General features: G+C 32.2%; 1 protein-coding gene across 4 annotated transcripts; it reads right to left on the bottom strand.

Moving 5' to 3' along the window:
- Nucleotides 1–2,087: 2,087 nt before the first annotated feature.
- On the bottom strand, nt 2,088–18,316 carry LOC127721989 (uncharacterized). Of its 4 annotated transcripts, XM_052228830.1 has the most exons (15): nt 18,222–18,316; nt 16,532–16,546; nt 16,382–16,396; nt 14,661–14,720; nt 12,929–13,009; nt 12,507–12,554; nt 11,567–11,701; nt 10,412–10,445; nt 6,647–7,908; nt 5,780–5,794; nt 5,386–5,433; nt 4,929–4,949; nt 3,952–4,002; nt 3,200–3,466; nt 2,088–2,249 (listed from the first exon to the last, which is right to left on the bottom strand). In XM_052228830.1, the coding sequence occupies exons 1-15, from the start codon at nt 18,268–18,270 to the stop codon at nt 2,239–2,241; spliced, it is 2,112 nt and encodes a 703-aa protein (XP_052084790.1). In that variant the 5' UTR covers nt 18,271–18,316; the 3' UTR covers nt 2,088–2,238. The 4 variants fall into 4 exon arrangements, with proteins under 4 accessions (XP_052084790.1, XP_052084791.1, XP_052084792.1 ...); XM_052228831.1 differs by lacking the exon at nt 16,382–16,396; XM_052228832.1 differs by lacking the exons at nt 14,661–14,720; nt 16,382–16,396.
- Between the last annotated feature and the right edge of the window lie 1,248 nt (nt 18,317–19,564).

Genomic DNA, 19,564 nt, shown 5'->3' with positions numbered 1-19,564 from the left:
GGAACTATCAACAATTGTCACACTATTGTTAAGCTAGGCAGGGGTAGATCCAGGATTTTAGGTTTGGAGGGAGAAAACTTCAATTTTGAGGTAAAATCATCGAAGTATACTTTATTAAGCTGAGGACAACCCATGCTTTGCAAATTTTAGGGGGGCGCACATCCGCTACGCCCCCGTCCCTGCAAGTAGGTATATAACTAGGTTTTACCCCATATTTTCTCCGGAAAATGCCTGTACCAAATCAGGAATATGACGGTTGTTTTCCATTCGTTCAGGATGGTTGATATGGTCGACCGTTTGATTTTGTAGGATTTAATGGACTTTCCCTTTTGTGTGCTGTTCGGTGTGAGCCAAGGCTCCGTGTTGAAGGCCGTTCTTTGACCTATAATGGTTTACTTTTACAAATTGTGACTTGGATAGAAAGTTACACTCATACCACAATTTCTTATATCTATTCACCTTTTTGTGAATTTGCATTGGTGTGCGGTATATTTGTTTATAATATTCACTTATTATAAACCTTATTTATAAAAAGGCACAGGAACAGCGCTAAAATCTTAAAGAAAACTTGTTAATTTTATTTCAGATCATTATTTAGTTCTATGTTCCTTCTTCGGGTCATATACATCTTAAGCAATGGTATCAACTACTATACTAACCATTATAGACCATTTAATAATCTACATGTATATACATAGTATGTTCTGTTCATATATGTGTGTCATAATATAGAACAGTGCATGACTTGAAATTAAGGACATGGGCTTGAGAAAAAATGGACATAGATTAGTGACGCCTACGGCGATGATGGGTAGGATAAAAGGACACAGATTCAACTCTGACATATATATGCCTGAAAAGAAAATGATATGACAGACATCAAAATACCCAATTTGCTCAAGATTAGAAACAGGAGAATTGGGGATAGCTAGCTATAGTCTATAATAAATCGTCGTAATGAATGGTTGATGTATCAGTATTGAATTTATTCTATGTCCCAAGTTAGGGGGACGGTTTGGCAACATCTAACTAGCTTAACTTCGCCACATTCAGAATGTGTCTGTCAAGGTTTAGAGCTTGTGATTCGGTGGTTGTCGTTTGTTACTGTGTAACACATTTTGTCTTTTATTATACATAAACTAGGCAGTTAGTTTTCACGTTTGAATATTTTTACATTTGTCATTTTGGCCTTCTTTAGCTGACCAAGCGGTATGGGCTTTGCACATTGTTGAAGGCTACGGTGACCTATAGTTGTGAATTTCTGTGTCATTTTGTCTTTTGTGGAGAGTTGCCTCATAGGCAACCGTACCACATCTTCTTATTTTGATATTTGATGGAAGCTTGACAATCATTACAGTAATAGTTTGGAAGTTGTCAATGTTAAAAATTATAATTTTGTTTTTCTGCATGTATACTGTAAATTATTATTGCGAGGTTTTTATTAATGCGAATAATGCGATTGTGTGAGTATCGCAATAATAAGAACTCGCATTCTGATAACTGAAACATGGACCTGTATGCATATTTTTTCAAAATCGCTATAATTAAACTCGCATTTTTGTCCATTCTTTCAAAATCGCAATAATAAATGCACGCAATAATTTCTGAATTTACAGTAGCCGGTGATCCACAGTCATGATTGGGTGTTCATTTTGTTCTTTTAGGATGATTCAGCTAATTGAAACTTTTATCAAGATACAGATTTATTTACACACTAGCTTAGAGCATCACTTTGGGTCATGCGTAGTTGTTGCTTTAAGATGTATGACAACAACCCATCAACGCAAATAACCTAAAGACATTTAGTGGGAAATATACAGACTTCAATAATTGACATGTGTCGTAACAGTGTGTCCAAATCTTAAGCGTCTTAAATCAAGAATGAAAAAAACACTATTACAAGATCAAAGTTGATCTGTCAGCAAGACATATTCTCTAAATAAAAAACGGTAAAATTTGACATTGATACGTCAACAAAAAGGACCATACAATTAGAACTAGTACAGGAAAATAAACTCAGAATTAACCGTGTAATAAAAACATACCAACAGTTGTAACTCAATAGAGGTTGATTAGGATAAAAAACATTATTATTTATAAAAATAACTTTTTATTAAAACACCATTTATTGTACAAATGAATGAATTTTACATAAGTTAGGGTGATGATGAATGAAATGGCTGTCCTCGGGTGATGCGCATGCTTCTCAGGCGATATGAATGGATTCGTTGATGATTCTTAATGAAGAACTGTAAGAAAAAGAATAAACATTATTAATTGAGTTTTACAAATATAATTATTATATATGAAATATACGAGTGAGTTGCAGTTATAACAAATTATAATTGGTACCGTTTTACAGGCACTCAGTATATTGAGTATTGATATACTCATCATTATTCTATTGATGCAAGTTTGTTTAGAAGCTTAATCAAAGACAGTTTACTTGTCAAGATGTCCAAAAATGTACAATTCTAACTTATACGCAACTAATATATATTATAGTGGTTAAGTGCATTTAGTTATAATATAAATTAACAATATTTAAAGACATTTACACATCGTTGGTCTTTAACGGGTCGTGATGCAATGATCTTAAAACCATAACATATCAACTGGACGTTAAGTCACTAACAAGCAATTGATCATATATACCATAACATAAAATAACTTTTAACTCGCCGGGCTTGAAATTAGTTTTTATTTTACTTTTTTTCATCAATAAAAAATATCCAACAAATTGTACCTGTATGCTCATATCAAACCGACATAAACAAATTAAATACTTGTTCCACCTAAATGCATGGATTATAACTTGTTTTGCATTTATTATCATAATTCTGATAAAAAAAACCCAGAAATCATTCGGTCAACATAAACATCGAATAAACATTCTTATTTATTGTTGTAACCATTTAGGAAATTGCTCAATAAACTGCGTTAAACATCTAGAACACGCGTCATGTTTCATTTCTGCTGGAGGGAACAATAACTTTGACATTTATAGCCGTCGTATACCACTGTGTTAGTACTTATCTCTCAAGTCCAGATATAAAACATTACCAAATGGACACGCATGAAATCCGAACTGAATGAGACCAAGTGCGGTGAAAGGGTAAGACGGTTGTAAAGGCTTTAAATAGTATGGGTAATAAAGGTGTCGTATAAGGAATCTAATAAGAAAAAACAATATACTGACCTTTGCCGCCAGATTTTCCATGGCCGGAACCATGTCCAGATCCCTGTCCCATTCCTAGGTCAACGACACCATGACCAGCATCGATATGTCCATTAAGTCCTTGGTCCCAGGCTCCATTATGTCCCTGATCGAAATGTCCGAATCCTTGGTCCCACTGAGCTCCGTTATCAATGACGACTCCTTGACCACCATGTCCACCTTGACCTCCGTGTTTGTCGATTCCAATGATTGCTACTGGGTGTTGTGAACCGTGATGTCCAGCATCAACTATAAATTGTTAATAATAAACTTATCATACATACCGGGATTAAAATTTTGTACGCCTGACGCGCGATTCGTCTACAGGACTCATCCGTGACGCTCGTATGAAAAAAGTTTAAAACCCCCACAGAAAAAGTATGAAGTTTAAGAGCCTTCAGGACCTAAAATTCGAAAAGATTTTGCCAATTACAGCGAAGATAATTGTAAACAACCCTTAAATACGATTTCTACATGTTAAACTAAATTAACACATGTTATCTTTACTACATCAGAGCAGTAAATGTTAAATGAATGTAATGTGTTTGATATCTTAATATCAAAATAAAGCTAATATTGGAAACACTCTGTTTTATAAAGGATAATTATAGTAGGTATCAATAAGTTTAAAGATAAAAGTGCTTTTTTTATTCTCTTAAAAAAAATCTTTTTATTTCAAATATTTTATATTTTTCTCAATCATTTACAAATAAGAAACTTTAATAAATTCCTACCTCCATTTCCACCGAAGTGACCTCCATTTCCTCCGAAGTGACCTCCATCCACTGAAAAAAACCAAGACGAATACATTAACTAAATGAAAAATCTAAAACTCACGCTTAAAACGCTACATTTGATCTTTTTCATTCTTTTCAGAATTTGGTTAATCCTTCATTGAGTGGATATTTGTTACACATTTAAACTATAACCAACGTAAACAAGTTTTACAGGTGTTGTTCCAGATTCAACATTCTCAATTTCATTAGTACATGCCTGGTCATATTTAACGTTCAAAGTCTTAAGATAAAACACTTTCAACAACTTATGCTTAAGAAATGTGATATTCTTTTCTTGTAAACAGTTCTGTTTTGTTTAAGTTTATTAAATGAGATTTCCACTTTGGTAAGGGACATATATAAATCACGGGTGCGTTTGTTTCAACCATTTTTCAGATTTTTTTTGAATTCTGTCTCACACGGATGCTTATAAAGCGTTGAAAAAACTGTCTATTACAAACCCACTGCAGATTTAAGGAGTTATTGATCTTAACCCAGATCCACTTTATTAAGTTTCTTTTTTGTGGTCACACTGTTAATATTTACCAGAGGTTTAAAACACAAACAAATACGTATATAAAAAGAGCAGCAAAATGAGAAGAAAAATGCCAGCACCATTATGAATAAGAAATCAGTGAAGAAAGAGAAAAGGGATTTAGTAAGTTACAGTCATATGAATTCTGAATATGTTAGTTAGAAGATGATCAAAAACTGTTTAAATATTCGATTGAATGGCATGATGTAACAGTCATGGCATTCATGAATATAGCATTGGGGTGTGTCAACTAAGAGCATTATGTGACAGATATATCAGCTCTCATTAAATCAAAAAATCATTTATGCAAAGAAAACAGTATTTAATCATCTTTTTTTAAAGTTAAAATAGAGAGCATTCAATGTTTGCAAACGCGCTGTTTTGTTGTCCTTTACATTACCATTGATATTGTCGGCGCCGTCTGAAAGCAGAGAATATAAGCATGGTTACAACGTGCAGAAAAAAAATAAAAAAAAAAAGAATCATGACTAAAATGGATATAAGCAGTATAAAACAAACCAAATCACAGTAAACAGAAACTCATTAGTTCCTCTTTGATTTCTTTGACTTTTGGTTAAAAGATTTATTTTTCGATGCTTTATTTATACGGCTTGTTATAGAAAAAAAATAAGAACAATTTGCATAAAAAATAAATACTACGTTACTATATTGCTGACAGAAATGATTACCGCTGTACTAAACGAAAGTATCAGCTATACTATTTATAAATAAATAAATTAATAGATAAACAATGTTGTGAATAAATAACGGTAAATGTACCAAAATAAGCAAAAGCAATGCTAATGTATTTATACATTAATAGCGAACTATGCGATGATGTAAAAATATAGACTTACTTATTACAAGATCAGTTGGTGCACCTCCGCCAGCAGCGTTCACTTGAACTACAAGTAGTTATATAGATGTTAGTAAAATTGGAAATGCTAGCGACCAATTGAAATCGTTCCTCTTATGACATTTTGTCAGAGCTTTATTCTTTAATTATTTACCAAAAAAGTAAGGAGTGCCAAAATGAAACATGAGGTTTTGTTTGTCTTTTAAATTATAAAAATGAAAAAAACGTTTGAAATGAATGAACGTTGTTGAAAATGGCGATGTTACTTTCTTTATTATTTCCTTCAATTATTGAATTAATTTAATTTTTCGACATCTCATCAATTTCTAATTAAAAGAATTGTATTTTTAAATCAAATTCAAAAATAAAGAAAAAAAAGTGCGAGGAAGACTTACCATTGTCAGCATCAGCTGATCACGTGAAGAAAAAAGACAAAAACAGATAAATTAATATACGACATATAAACACGTGTTAATATTTTACGAGAACAAAACATAACACATTCACACACATACATATATTTTGACATTAACTATATGATGTTATAAAAGCAAAGAATTTTTCAATATTATTTTTGAATAACTCATCGTTTACCTAGTGTTGTAGGAAAGTTATACTGGTGATGCTATATATATTAATATTCGTTTTCAATAGGCTTTAAAATGACCTTTACGACAAAAGTGCTTAGAAATTTGCAATTCAACAATCACCAATACCATCAATTCGCCACCACATCCAAGAAACCGAATTTGATAAAATTAAATACAATGAAACTATTGAAATACAAAACAAACAAATAGAAATGAATAAATACAACGAGGCAAACCAATATTTTTGTCTTTAAAAGAACATATTATTTGCATGTTCAAGTACTTGAAATATGTTGTGTATTCCTATCGTTCAATAACTGTAGTTTCTACTCGATTTCTTTCAGATTATACAAAAATATCAATTTATTATTATTTTTTTTTTTTTCAATTTTCATTTTTCATTAATGGGCATGTGCAAACTGATTGTCTGATAGGAAAAAAATCAACATCATCACCAAAGATAAACCCGTATCCAAATCGTTCCTTTGATACTTACAAATAACAATTGCTCGAGGGGCGTGTGGTTGTGCTGTAAAAAGTAACGATGGCAAGGTTAATAAATGAATACATACGTATAGAGTAGGAAGACAGAAGAGGAGTACGAAAGGTCAGGAGTTAGTACGTTTTCGTTACGTCACATGCTACACAGAACACATTTAACATTTCTGTTACCTCCTCCTTTACTCATACCAAGACCCAAACCATCACCAGCCGAAAATCCTAGGCCAACTTGGGCATCTGCAGCTCCCATTGCTGCTCCGCCACCACCATGAGTTCCTCCACCAATGCCGACGGAATCATGGGTCATTCCCATCCCAGCTCCACCTTGATCTGCTGAGATACCTGCTCCAATACTTCCAGGGCCTACTCCTACACCGAGTGCGAGATCTTTAGTTCCGAAACCCATTCCTAAATCTTGAGGCAAAAAACCGAAATCGGCTCCTAAACCATGTCCACCACCGCCTCCATGACCACCACCGCCATGTCCACTGCCACCTTGACCACCGCCTCCATGTCCACCACCACCGTGACCACCGCCGCCATGTCCACCACCGCCGCCATGGTGTCCACCACCGTGTCCCCCTCCTCCCATACCTATTCCAACAGCTTTTCCTCCACCAGCAATGCCTTGACCCATGCCGCCTCCAGAGCCTAATCCAATTCCAATATTTATATCTCCTTTTCCACTGCCTTGTCCACCATTTCCTCCACCACCGTGGCCACCGCCTCCTACGTGTCCAAAATCTACATGTCCCCCATGGCCTCCTCCTCCATGACCAACATCTACGAGTCCACCGTGTCCTCCGCCATGGCCTCCGCCACCTCCGTGTCCAATATCTACAAATCCACCGTGTCCAATTTGGCCTCCACCTCCTCCGTGTCCAACATCTACAATAGCACCAGGGCCTCCGCCCCCGGCTTTTCCACCATGACCCCCAATACCAAAGTCAACAAATTGACCTGCGTTTAAGTCAACTGCACCGCCAATTGGAGCTCCTTGATCGAAAACAAGTTGTTGTCCCCCACCTAGAAAATCAACTCCAGCCCCACCTGCATGTACTGCTTGGTCAATGAAAATGTCTCTTGGTCCTCCATGACCACCATTACCCCCACCATGACCTCCGTTAGCACCACCGTGGCCGCCGCCACCACCATGGATCCTGCCACCACCATGACCTCCACCGCCACCATGGCCCCCACCATGGCCGCCTCCGCCGCCATGGCCACTACCAGTACCAGTTGCATCATTTAATATAGCCTGAACAGCTTGCGTTTGAAGAATCTTTTCTAGGTTTTCAGGCCCGAAACCAAGGTCAAATATTTTAGCTGCACCGGTATCGATAACTTCTATCCCATTGCCTAGTTTCATTATATTGGCTGCTCCAGCAGCTTGGGCGGCTAAAGATAATGGTCCACCTCCGCCTCCGCCACCAGAAGAAAAAAATAGGACGAAATAACTGATTGTCACGTTTTTTAAATCATAATTACAGTTTCTTTAAATAAGTATCCTTGTTAAGTATGCGGTTATTTTGTTTTTCAAAGTATATATTTCTTGAATGTTACATATGTTGTTTTAAATCATATAACGCATACTTATAAGGATGTTTATCTAGAAACCTAAAAAAGCAAACAATATCATCCTTTTGTATTTGATTCTTTTTGCAAGTCGCATATTTCTGTTTGCTGAGTGGGAGCTGTAAATAAAATCGCTGCGTACGCAGAGCAGATTATAAACGCATGCGCATGCAGGTTGTTAATGGAAAAGAAGAACTGTACATGTTTCAAATAAGAAAGTTACAACGTAAAGTAAGCAAAAAAAAATCTACGAATGTAACAAATCGAAATGAACTTAATGAAATGTAAATGTCACTTTATGTCTTTCTAGGTAAACAAAGTGTCAAGCGATTTAAACAGACAAGTCGGCTATCAGGTCAAATACAAAGATGAACATAATCATTAATAACAAATAGTGTGGCATTTTGATATTTCAACGTCTTTACAAAAAGAGACTGTAAAGATTTGGTAAAAGAACAAAGTATTTATCTTATCAATAACAATAAACTTCTGGCCGATGTTAATAATGCTAATGCGAGGTGCGTCTGCGCGCAACAATATCTTACCGACTCCACCGCCAAACTGGAAATCGCCTGCTCCCCATGCGTCAAAGCCAAAATCTAAAATATTTTTAAATGTATTTTAGTATTGTTGTTTTACTTAATATCCAAATTGTACGAATGAGAAAATTTAAAAAAAAAAATTAATAATGATTTTATTCCAAAGTTTATAGAAATCGAATAAAAAACATTTTCAATGAATCATTTATTTAAACATGTGTATAATGCCTTATTTGAAAAGTACAAGGGAAATGGGGTTTTTTTCTTGCATAAGGTCAAAGTTACGTATGTCTTTGTTGTGTGTCTTCATAGGTTGTAGGTTTTTGATAATCTGAAGTGAAAACAAAACCAGAACACACTTTTTTTTGTTATTGTAAGAAGAAAAAAATAGGATTTCTAAAAGCGCATTTGAAATTTAAACATTTTATATGTCTTAATATTTATTTGGTTAAAAATAAAAAATAATTCAAAACAGACGTGTAGTACTGTTTGATAGATAGCAGTATTGAACAAGAATTTAAAATAGCGCCACACTGTCTGGCATGTTGATTTTTAGTTTATTTTATTGCGATCTGCTAGTAGACTTAGGGGGTTCGGATTGTCGCAAAACACGTGAAAACAAACAAATTTGGTCCAAGACAAGTGAAAAATTTTCAGCGATGCGAAGCAAGTCTTACCATTAGAGCCGCCGCCAATCTGTATGTTGTCTACAAGCAAGATATCACATGTTAGTATAGCTATAGATATGTATTTGTTAGCATATATACTTGGAGTCACACTTTTCAAAAAGCGGGGTTAAAGGTCACACTAAAATGACTAACATTGAAGAAAAAAATATGATTGAAACCTGTCATTCTATATATCGGCCGGTATAGCAAAAGCTCATGATAAATAGTAATGCTTATCATAAGCCTTTAATATTTACAGAGGAATCTATTGTCTAGTGTTTTGGATTGGTCAAAATATGACAAATGACATGTTTTCCTCATGGAGAAACTTTTTTTTAATCAACCAGTTAAAATGCAAAAGATACGGACACAAGAGCAGTCCAACGTCCTGTTTAGATAAGTTAAATGATATTTTGCATTGGCCGTGAAAAGAAGAAAATGATAAAAATAAACAAATTAAAAAAAAAACGTAAATAAATACAGAAAATCTACTTTCATGCATGAGTGAGCTATTTTACACATTCTGATGGAAGGACGCCCTACATTCTAGCGTGAATGTTATTTGCACGAATGACACTATTTACACATCCTTATGGAAAGACAGTCAGTAGCCTTACAGTCTATCATGAATGCCATTTACTGCAGCGATTCAGCAAGCAGCGCTTGGCGCAAACAGAAATAAATGATATCATTGCGAATAGAATATATTAAGTATCAAGCAATTGTTTCGTATATTGTATACACATTTGACTATTCTTGAAGACTTTATTTGTTCTTAGTGTTGTTTTGTTCCTGTCTTATTGACGTATAGCCCAAATCTTCTTGCATACATATTTATATAAAAATGTGAAATTATCTTTGAAATAGTATAGACTTTATCATGAAAAACAACGCTGGTAACTTAATCACTACGACCATATACGTATTCCTCTATGTGTAAGAGTTTTCATTGGTTTCGTTATGTCATATTTTCATTTTTTTATGTTGTTTTAATGAGAATCCATGATTTGAATATAATAATGCAAGATTTCAATTCTTCTATTTTTTTGTACGAGAATAAGAATAATGTATTATATTAGATTATGTACTTAACTAATATCCCTTATTTTGAAAAAAATCATGAGTACATAACATATCTAATTAGGTACTTACCACCGCCGGCAACAATAACATCTGGCTTGGAGTGAACTAGAAATAATAATAATAATAATAATAATAATAATAATAATAATAATAATAATAATAATAAAAATGAAAATAAAAATAAAAAATAAAAAAAATAATAATAATAATAATACATTCACTGTGCTGCCATTCCAAAAATAGAAAAAAAAATAGAAAAAAAATAGAAATTTGCAAACGGGAATGTTATTATCTGAACCTATCTATTTAATATTCTGAAACTTTTATATCTGGTTCTATCAATGATAGAATTTTGGAAAACGTCAGGGAGAAAATATTTGTTAATTCATTAACGGAATATAAGATAATCATTTGTCTAAAATAAGAAACATTTGCAGGCGTGGAAGATGAAATTTAAAATTCACAATACAGACGTCTTTTTGATATTTTAGTCGTTGTGTTACTGTCCAAATGACCTGTACCCCACACCCTCTTTTACCATGAATATTTAAATTAATATTATTCATAACAGATATTATTATACTTTATGCAAATTTCTTATATTATCCATTCATTTCATTGGTCACGTAACCCGAACAATTCAGTCGTTATATTCCACTGCTCTACGATGGCTACATAAACCTCGCGAGTGGGAGAGTCGATCACGGGGAGGGACTGAATTATTCGGGTTATTGGTCACGCGGCATTTGTTAATTTTCACTAACCTGTCATAAGCCCCGCCCACCCATAGCAACATGTGATAATATTAGCAACGGGTGCTAATGCCTAAAATTAACACCCGCTGACCCCGAAGTTTGCCGATCGGGAACAATTAAAACCCGCTCCAGTCGAGGTTTACCGATTCTTATTTCTACATCATTTCCGTCGTTTTGTTATTCTATCTTAATTCATGACTTTATCTTTTTGCAATTGTCCTTATAACATAGTGCAAACTTGAATCATTAGGCATTCAGTATAATAAAAAAAACATACTGCCCTTGGATGAAGGTGTTAGGGCGACTTCCGTTTTGGGTGATAATTTTTTCCCTCGTGTGTTAATCTACCCTAACACCTTCATCCAAGGGCGGTATGTTTATAATAACACATGTGTTTTACGTAATTTCGAAGGATTGTGCATAAATTTGCCACCAGGAAGTGAAGGAACGAGGTTGTTTGATTGGACTTACTTGCTGGTCCTGGAACTGGTACTTCAATTACTTTTTCTGTATGGTGATGTACTGGTACCTCTACGATTTTTTCCTTTGGCACATAAACCTTAACTGGTTTAGGCACGTATTTCACAATAGTATTGTAAACGGGTACTGGAAAATAAAAACAACGGTATTAATTTTTAAAGAAGAAGAAAAAAAAACAAATTGACCAATGAATATTTTGAAAACAATGAATAAATAGACTAAGAAAGTGACCTGTTGTGAAGGTATATGTATAAAAAGAAAAGCTATTCCTAGATCCTATAGTGTGTCTGAATAAAGGAATGATCTTCCTATGTCATTTTTACTGTAAGTGTTATTCTTACTACATGTATATTTCGTCTACTGAAAAATTTACTTGTGTAAATATTCTATTTCTTGATTGAAAATCTACTTATATTATCTTTTGCTGAAGACTGCTTAGTATATCCGAAGCATTCGTTGTGTCGTCTTCGACAAAAATAATCTATTATGCGTAAGATGTATCTTAATTATATCAGTTTTGCTCTTCAAAAAATTGTGCGATGTGTATAAACACATTTTCTATTAGCTACAGCTGGGAACAGTATATCTATAAATATGTTACTGGCTACATAGATATAAGAAGATGTGGTATGAGTGCCAATGAGACAACTCTCCATCCAAGTCAAAATTTATAAAAGTAAACCATTATAGGTCAAAGTACGGTCTTCAACACGGAGCCTTAGCTCACACCGAGCAGAAAGCTATAAAGGGCCCCAAAAATTACTAGTGTAAAACCATTCAAACGGGAAAACCAACGGTCTAATCTATATAAAAAACGAGAAACGAGAAACACTTATGAACCACATCAACAAACGACAACTACTGAACATCAGATTCCATGTATGGAAGACTGAATTCAAGATAAATGTATATATGATATATGAATAATTACCTTTTTTAATGATTGTGTGAGGTACCTTCACTTTTTTTATAACAGGAACTGAAAGATAAGAATCAAACATTTTTTAATTGCGACGGAAAACAGCATGTATATTGTCTTAGAAATGTTAAATCTAAGTTTCATTTTGAACAACCCGAGTCAGCAAAAAGGATAAATAAAAAATAAAAAATGCAAAATTATTATAAGTCATTTTTATTAAAGGTGTATTGGAACACATGTTCACAATTTAAATTATGTATCAATCAATGTAAATATAAAAAATAGTAATCAACCCTTTGACGAATTAGCTATTTAAAAAAAACATCTTTACAGTGTGACAAAAATAAATAAATTATTAATTGTCTCCCCTTGGTAATGTCGTTAGGGAGAATAAACATATTTGTATTTCTTATTGTCCCGATAAATGAACTTACTTCGAATATATCTAGGAATATATTTTGGAACCCTCTTTATGTATGGGACATGCTTTACAATTGGCACATACTTTACTGGCACTGTAAAAAAATATATATATAAGTTAATTCTTTTAACGTTAATGACAATACTAGCTTGAAAAGAATTAGTGAAGATTTGTAGAACAAAAAACAAAACAGACAGCGAGACATTCGTGGATAGTGAATGCACCTCGTTAAACAACCCCTTAATAGTAGAAAAACGATAACAAAAATATAAACATTTGGTGATTTTAATCAGACTTTAAAGCAATAACGCGTGTACAAATAATGTTGAAAATTCAAATTACCGTTTTATGAAGAAAAATATCCATAATTTTATGTCATATTTATTAAAAGAACACCACAGATATTTAAAACAAAAACCCATAACTATTAATAAAGTATATTGTTTCACTATTGTTAATTGAAGATATTCATACAAGTTAACTATCCAAAATTACATAAAAAGTACTCTACAAAAATACTATTACAATGAGAAGCATATAACGGTGTATATGTATTAGTATATTAACTAACACAGTGTTAGTTTTACAAATTAGCAACTGCGCTCAAGTTAAAACATATGAGAAAATAAGTGGGGTTGAAAATAATATGAATTTTATTTTGAACGTCGCTTTCTGTCCGCTGATTCTTTCAAATCACAAGTGCGTGCGGAAAATATCATATGCTATGCTTCGCATAAGTAAAGGGGGGGGGGGGAGAAAAGTTATAATTTAACATGAAAATATACAGTAAGCAGGTTTATTGTTGGTCAAAATCCACATCTTCGAATATATGAGGGGTCATTCATTTCTTTATTCTTTATTTTTAAAGCAATTGTTCTCTTTTCTTTATACTTTTTGCCCATTATTCTATATATTTATACATTTTAGCACCCAACTATTCTCCTTTTTTTTTTTAAATATTTTAGCCTATTTTTCTCTATTCTTTGGTTTTTTTTTTTAGCTATGTATTCCGCACTTTTTGTCCACTATTCTATATTCTGTAAACCCATCTAGAGCCTCCTATATTATGAAGCTTATCACATCAGTAGAAGGTAGAAATCCTGATATCAGGTGCGTACCCAGCACTGTCCCCGCCTGAATCTGCCCCTAAATATTCAATGCAATATACTTATTTTATTGGTATATTATACATGAAAGAAAACTGTATAGGTTGGGAATAAATTTTGTCTCTATCAGACGTTAAAACACTAATATGAAAAGTAGAATGTCGATGCTTTTCATTAAAATATCTACATGTACTATACCAAAGAAGAAAGAGAATGATAAACAAAACTTAGGGGAATCGCATTAATCCCGAACGGAGCGAGACCGAAAGCATGCATAGAGCAAGCACAGTCTTAACTGGCAATAAATATTATATATGCTACAAATTGCTTCCACCAATTCACATATATTTGAAAAATAGATTATATATAAACAAATATTCTGACGACCCATGTTATTATATTATGCAATTTTGCATATAATTTACAAAAAATTATATACAAATCAGTTGATTAGCTATATACTGTATGTAGCGTATAAATGATTTGGTTATTGATATGCGCACGTAAAATATTGCATTTTGGACAAAAACAGGTTTACATCGACGTGTTATTGACATACATTGATGCGCTGTCGTACATTGACAATACAGGTCCGTTACCTCATATATATATATTATACATGTCCGTTCCCGTACTTACCATTTTTCGAATATCTTAAACCAAGTTTTGATCTAGGCAAGTATCGCCGTCTATAAGGATCTAAATGGATTTAAACTTTGTTATAAGTGATCATTGGTTGATTGCAATTTGCTTAACGTCCAGTGGCAAATATGTCATGTATATTTAGGACGATTTAATTGGTGTGATGCATATACTTTATATTTAATTCAAAGACAAAAAAGTAAAATCTTAGAGGTATATATGGGTCAGCGATATCTAGGACAAATTATCAATAACGATATGGTCAGGGTGGGGTTATGTCTGGGGTGCATTTTTGTCATACAAGGTAATATATATATATGTAAACACAATCCGTATCGAATTAATCACTTATTTTCCAAATATGAAACCAAAAATTATCCTTTATGTATAACAAATAGGACAAGAAAATATATTTCTAAATCTTAAAAAGGACAAGCTTCAAATCAAATATTTACAGCTGTCTGTATCAGATTGTATAAAAGGGTGACTCAAAAATCTGTCTCAAACTTTTAATTAGTAATTAGAAATCACCCTAAGACTTCTTTCCTCACATTATACTGAGCTACATCCAGCGGCTGAAATGGGAGGTTTGCCAGAGAGTCTTGACTTAAAATTGAAAAAGAGGAAATGTGGAATATACCGGAACTGAAAATTTATTACAACAAACAAGTTGTCCATTTCCCGCGAATTTCTTATAGGACTATTATCTAGTAATTATTAAAACGTCTTCGTATAATTTAATAAATAATTAGACAAGAAAACGTACAATTATCCCTACATTTAGTGCATCATAATAAAGCTATTGAACGTTAAAAAAATCCTCTAGTAGAATGTAAAGCCGGAGGGTCTGCGAGGACATATTGTGTATATAACTAAACAAAGGTCCAACAGAGACAAGTGTTGACAGATGATTGACAGGAAAGTTACTGAATGTGTGAAAATATCGGAACGTTATGGTTCGCGACTTTAATACCTTTTATGGTCTTCATACATACCTATTAGAATCGCCATTAATGAATATAATTCACATTATACCATGAGAAAGTATTTTACATCTATCAAAGTTTTCCTTTTTTACATACAACTTGTCGTTTTTGGAAGATTTTTTTTTATGTTGACAAGGTGATGGATGGGAACGGAAGATCTATTCAATTACTCTCTTTAGATAATAGATATCTGTTCTTCATATTTTAGACCACAAAAAAGACTTTCACATATAAATATTTTACCTTAACTTCTTTCCCGCAAAAGTACTTGAAAACCTTTAATTGGTTTAAACAAAACAAACAACATATACATACTGCCGACAGTCCAGACAGCTTACATGCTAAGACACTTACAATGTAGGTAACGCCTTAAGTATAAATGAAGGTCTTAGACTATTTTTCTTTATTATTTAATTTTTTGCCCATTATTCTCTATTCTTTACATTTTAGCACCCCATAATTCTCTATTCTTTTTATTTTCCCCCCAATTTAAAAAAAAAATGTTTGTCCCTTTATTGTCTTTTTTACGTATTCTCTATTTTGTAGATAGTTAAACTTAAGTTTTTAAAATGATAAGAATTCATGAAATGTAAACTGTTTTTCGTGATCTTTGTAGGTTGGATATTTACTGAAATGCCGTGGCTATATTAGATTTTTCGGTAAGTTGTATTTAAAAAAAAGGAAAGAAAAACATGCAACAGACAGATGGACAGACAGACATTTAATACTTACATTTGTGACTCGAAACTGAAAGAAGAAAGTCAAGAAAAGGATAATTCATGCTGTAGAGGAAATGAGCATTTTAAGAATGAAGATAGAGATAAAAGTAAGAAGATATAGATTAAAATATGAAGATAAAGTTTAAACAAAATCTTTACTCACTCTTATAGGATGAAGCTGAAATATAACAATAATTTGAATAACCTTGTACCTCACAAAATTTACATATCTACATATATTTTCAATTCAATTATTTAAGGTATTCATCCTATAAAAAAGAAGAAATTGTAAAACCTAGTTGGTGGAATGATCTAAGGGACTGAACACAGTGCAGGCAGGGCTGCAGCTAATGTCATGGCATAATGAATTAGAATCACTCTTAGGGTACAATATGAATCTGCAAAATTTCTTTTCTGACATTAATATTGTTAGGCTTTATTAAGTTTCATACAATAAATAACTTATGCTTTAATTGAGAAACACCATTACGATACAAAAAATACCACACACGATCCTTTTTGTTTATAAAAAATACAACCATAATAGTAAAGTATTCGGTTTTACAAAAAATATACATCTACAGTTAAATTTCGTGTAGTACATAACACTTTACTTTTAAATATAACGCAAATTATTTAAACGTTCCATGCGATCAAATTTGCCTATTTGAATTATGGAAAAACTCAGTCTTATAAAGCAAACTTTAACCAATGTATAAATGGTTCGTACTAGCTTTTTCTTCAATTTTAGTAGGAGGGAGAGAACAGAAGTGACTATTTTTGTTTTACCTTATTTTCCAAAAACTAATAAATCTATTAGTTAATAGTTATTGATGCTAAAATCAAAACAACAACAATGACGCTCTTTGATAGTTTGTGTACAACACATCAAACGTTGTGGTCGACCTTTTTTGCTTTAAACTATGTTTATTTCTGAAGTACAAGCGGTTGAAAAATTTTAATTTTTGGCGGGAAAAGATTATCTAACTTGTTATGCTTAATTGTTCCTTGCTTAGCATTGTTTAATGCTAATTTTTATATCAAATCTTAGAAAATGTTATTAAATTGTATGATAAATATATAAGAAATTACAATTATTTAAGTTCAACTCAAATACAATCCTAAACGAACATATAATTGTTGGTTGTATTATACTGATTTCACTTGTACTCGGTACTAAACATGATTGAAAATCTCAGTCACCATCTCATTTGTCTCACAAATATATTATATTTATATACCACATTATGTGGTTAATCCATATTCATAAAAAAAAATTGAAATACAAAATAAAACGTCAGTAACATAGAGAATTCATTTTCATATACAAATTTAAAAAAAAAGAAATACAAAATAAAACCTGAGTACCGTAGTAGATGGTTGATCCATATTCATTTAACTTTATTTTTTTCTAAAACGAAATAATACTTGAGTACCATACTAAATGGTTAATTCGTATTCATATATGTAAAAAAAGACATTTTAATTTAATATTGAGTGAAATAGTAAATACTTTATGTATATTCATATACATTTTTTAAATAAATAAAATGCGAAATAATACTGGAGTACCATAGTAAAACGGTAAATATGGCGTACAAAATTATAAGCCTGGTTATCTGATGAGTTTTTTGTATCCATATTCATAGAAATAAAAAAAAAAGAGTATTAAATGGTTAATCCATATTCATAATCAAATAATATGAGAAAAAATTAAATGGAGTACCACAGTGTTAATCTATTTTTACATTAAAAAAAAAAAAAAAAAAAATAAATAAATAAATAGAATTGAGTAGACTAGTAAATGGTTAATTCATATTCATATAGAATGCATGTAAAAAATAAAGTCTTACCACATTCCAGTGCTACGATGACAAGCGCTAACAATATAAGTTTGTTCATTTTGGCACGTCGACTGAATCACTGGTGGATCTTTCCTGGTACTGAGCGAATCATCATAAACTGAAAACATATATTTATACATATTTACTATAAAATAATGATTTATTACTATATACTGTCAGCTCTAAAGATCAGAGGCCATCTCTGGGAACAACTTGGACAATTAACGTCAAAGCTATTATAAAAGATATGTTTCTTTTTCTCAAAATTTATACTAATTTACGAATATCAAAATGTATATAGTTCAAATTAGTCTACATAGTTTTAATTGTTTTTATTTTATGTTGCCACCGTTCCCTTTATTCATACGAGGCCCCTATTTAGGATGGGTACTGTGCATGGTCATTTTCACAATTTATCACCATAAAGCATGTAATTGACCAGTTGCATGCATGTACAACATGTAAATCAGCTGTCAAAAGTACAATTGAAAGACCGTTTGTATGTAGTTATGTATTGTTTAAATTTGATATGTTTACATAACGTACAGACAATTGTAGTCTGCTACACATTTTATTATAACCCTTCAGACAAATAAGGTAAAATATTTATTAAACTTGATAACATCAATTTCAAACAAAGACTACAAGAGTTTCACCAAAATATAATAATTGCTATATTTTATTGCGAAATAAAATAAAACTTAAGTTCATATTCTAAATAAGTAGTTCTTACAACATGTAATTAAAAAAGAACGATAACAAATAATAAATTAACACACAATGAAATTTTATTATATAAAACAACTTTTACAAACAACTGTCACTGAAAATTTTCCATATTCAATTACTTAGAAATGAAGTCCCCCCCCCCCCCCCATGCAATTTAATATTATAAAACTGACAAAAAAAATCCTACTGCAAAAGGAATAATAAAGAGCCTATATTATAAAATCTAAAATATTTTTCAAAAGTTTCACGTGTTTCCATAAAATAAAACTTTGCATGGAAGGAAATCAACAGCAAAACTGAAATAATGAATCTGACAAGCAAGAAATATAGATACATTTCCAACTCAATATTGTTAACCAATGCCTAAGTTTGTTTATTCGTTTGTTTGATAAATACTCAAAATTTTGCAAAAATATGTAAAATGCGGGTTAAAGCTAACTTCGTACTTTATTTAGTCTTTTTAACTTTTTGATTCGAGCGTATCTGATGATTGGGTCTTTTGTAGACGAAACTAACGTCTAGCGTACACAATTTTAATCCTGGTATCTCTGATAAGTTTATTTTCAAGCATTATAATTTGGTCATATAAAATTGAGAATGGAAACGGGGAATGTGTCAAAGAG

The sequence above is a fragment of the Mytilus californianus genome, unplaced genomic scaffold, assembly GCF_021869535.1.
Source record: "Mytilus californianus isolate M0D057914Y unplaced genomic scaffold, xbMytCali1.0.p SCAF_12, whole genome shotgun sequence".
NCBI lineage: Eukaryota > Metazoa > Mollusca > Bivalvia > Mytilida > Mytilidae > Mytilus > Mytilus californianus.
This window is presented reverse-complemented; position numbering and strand designations above follow the sequence as displayed.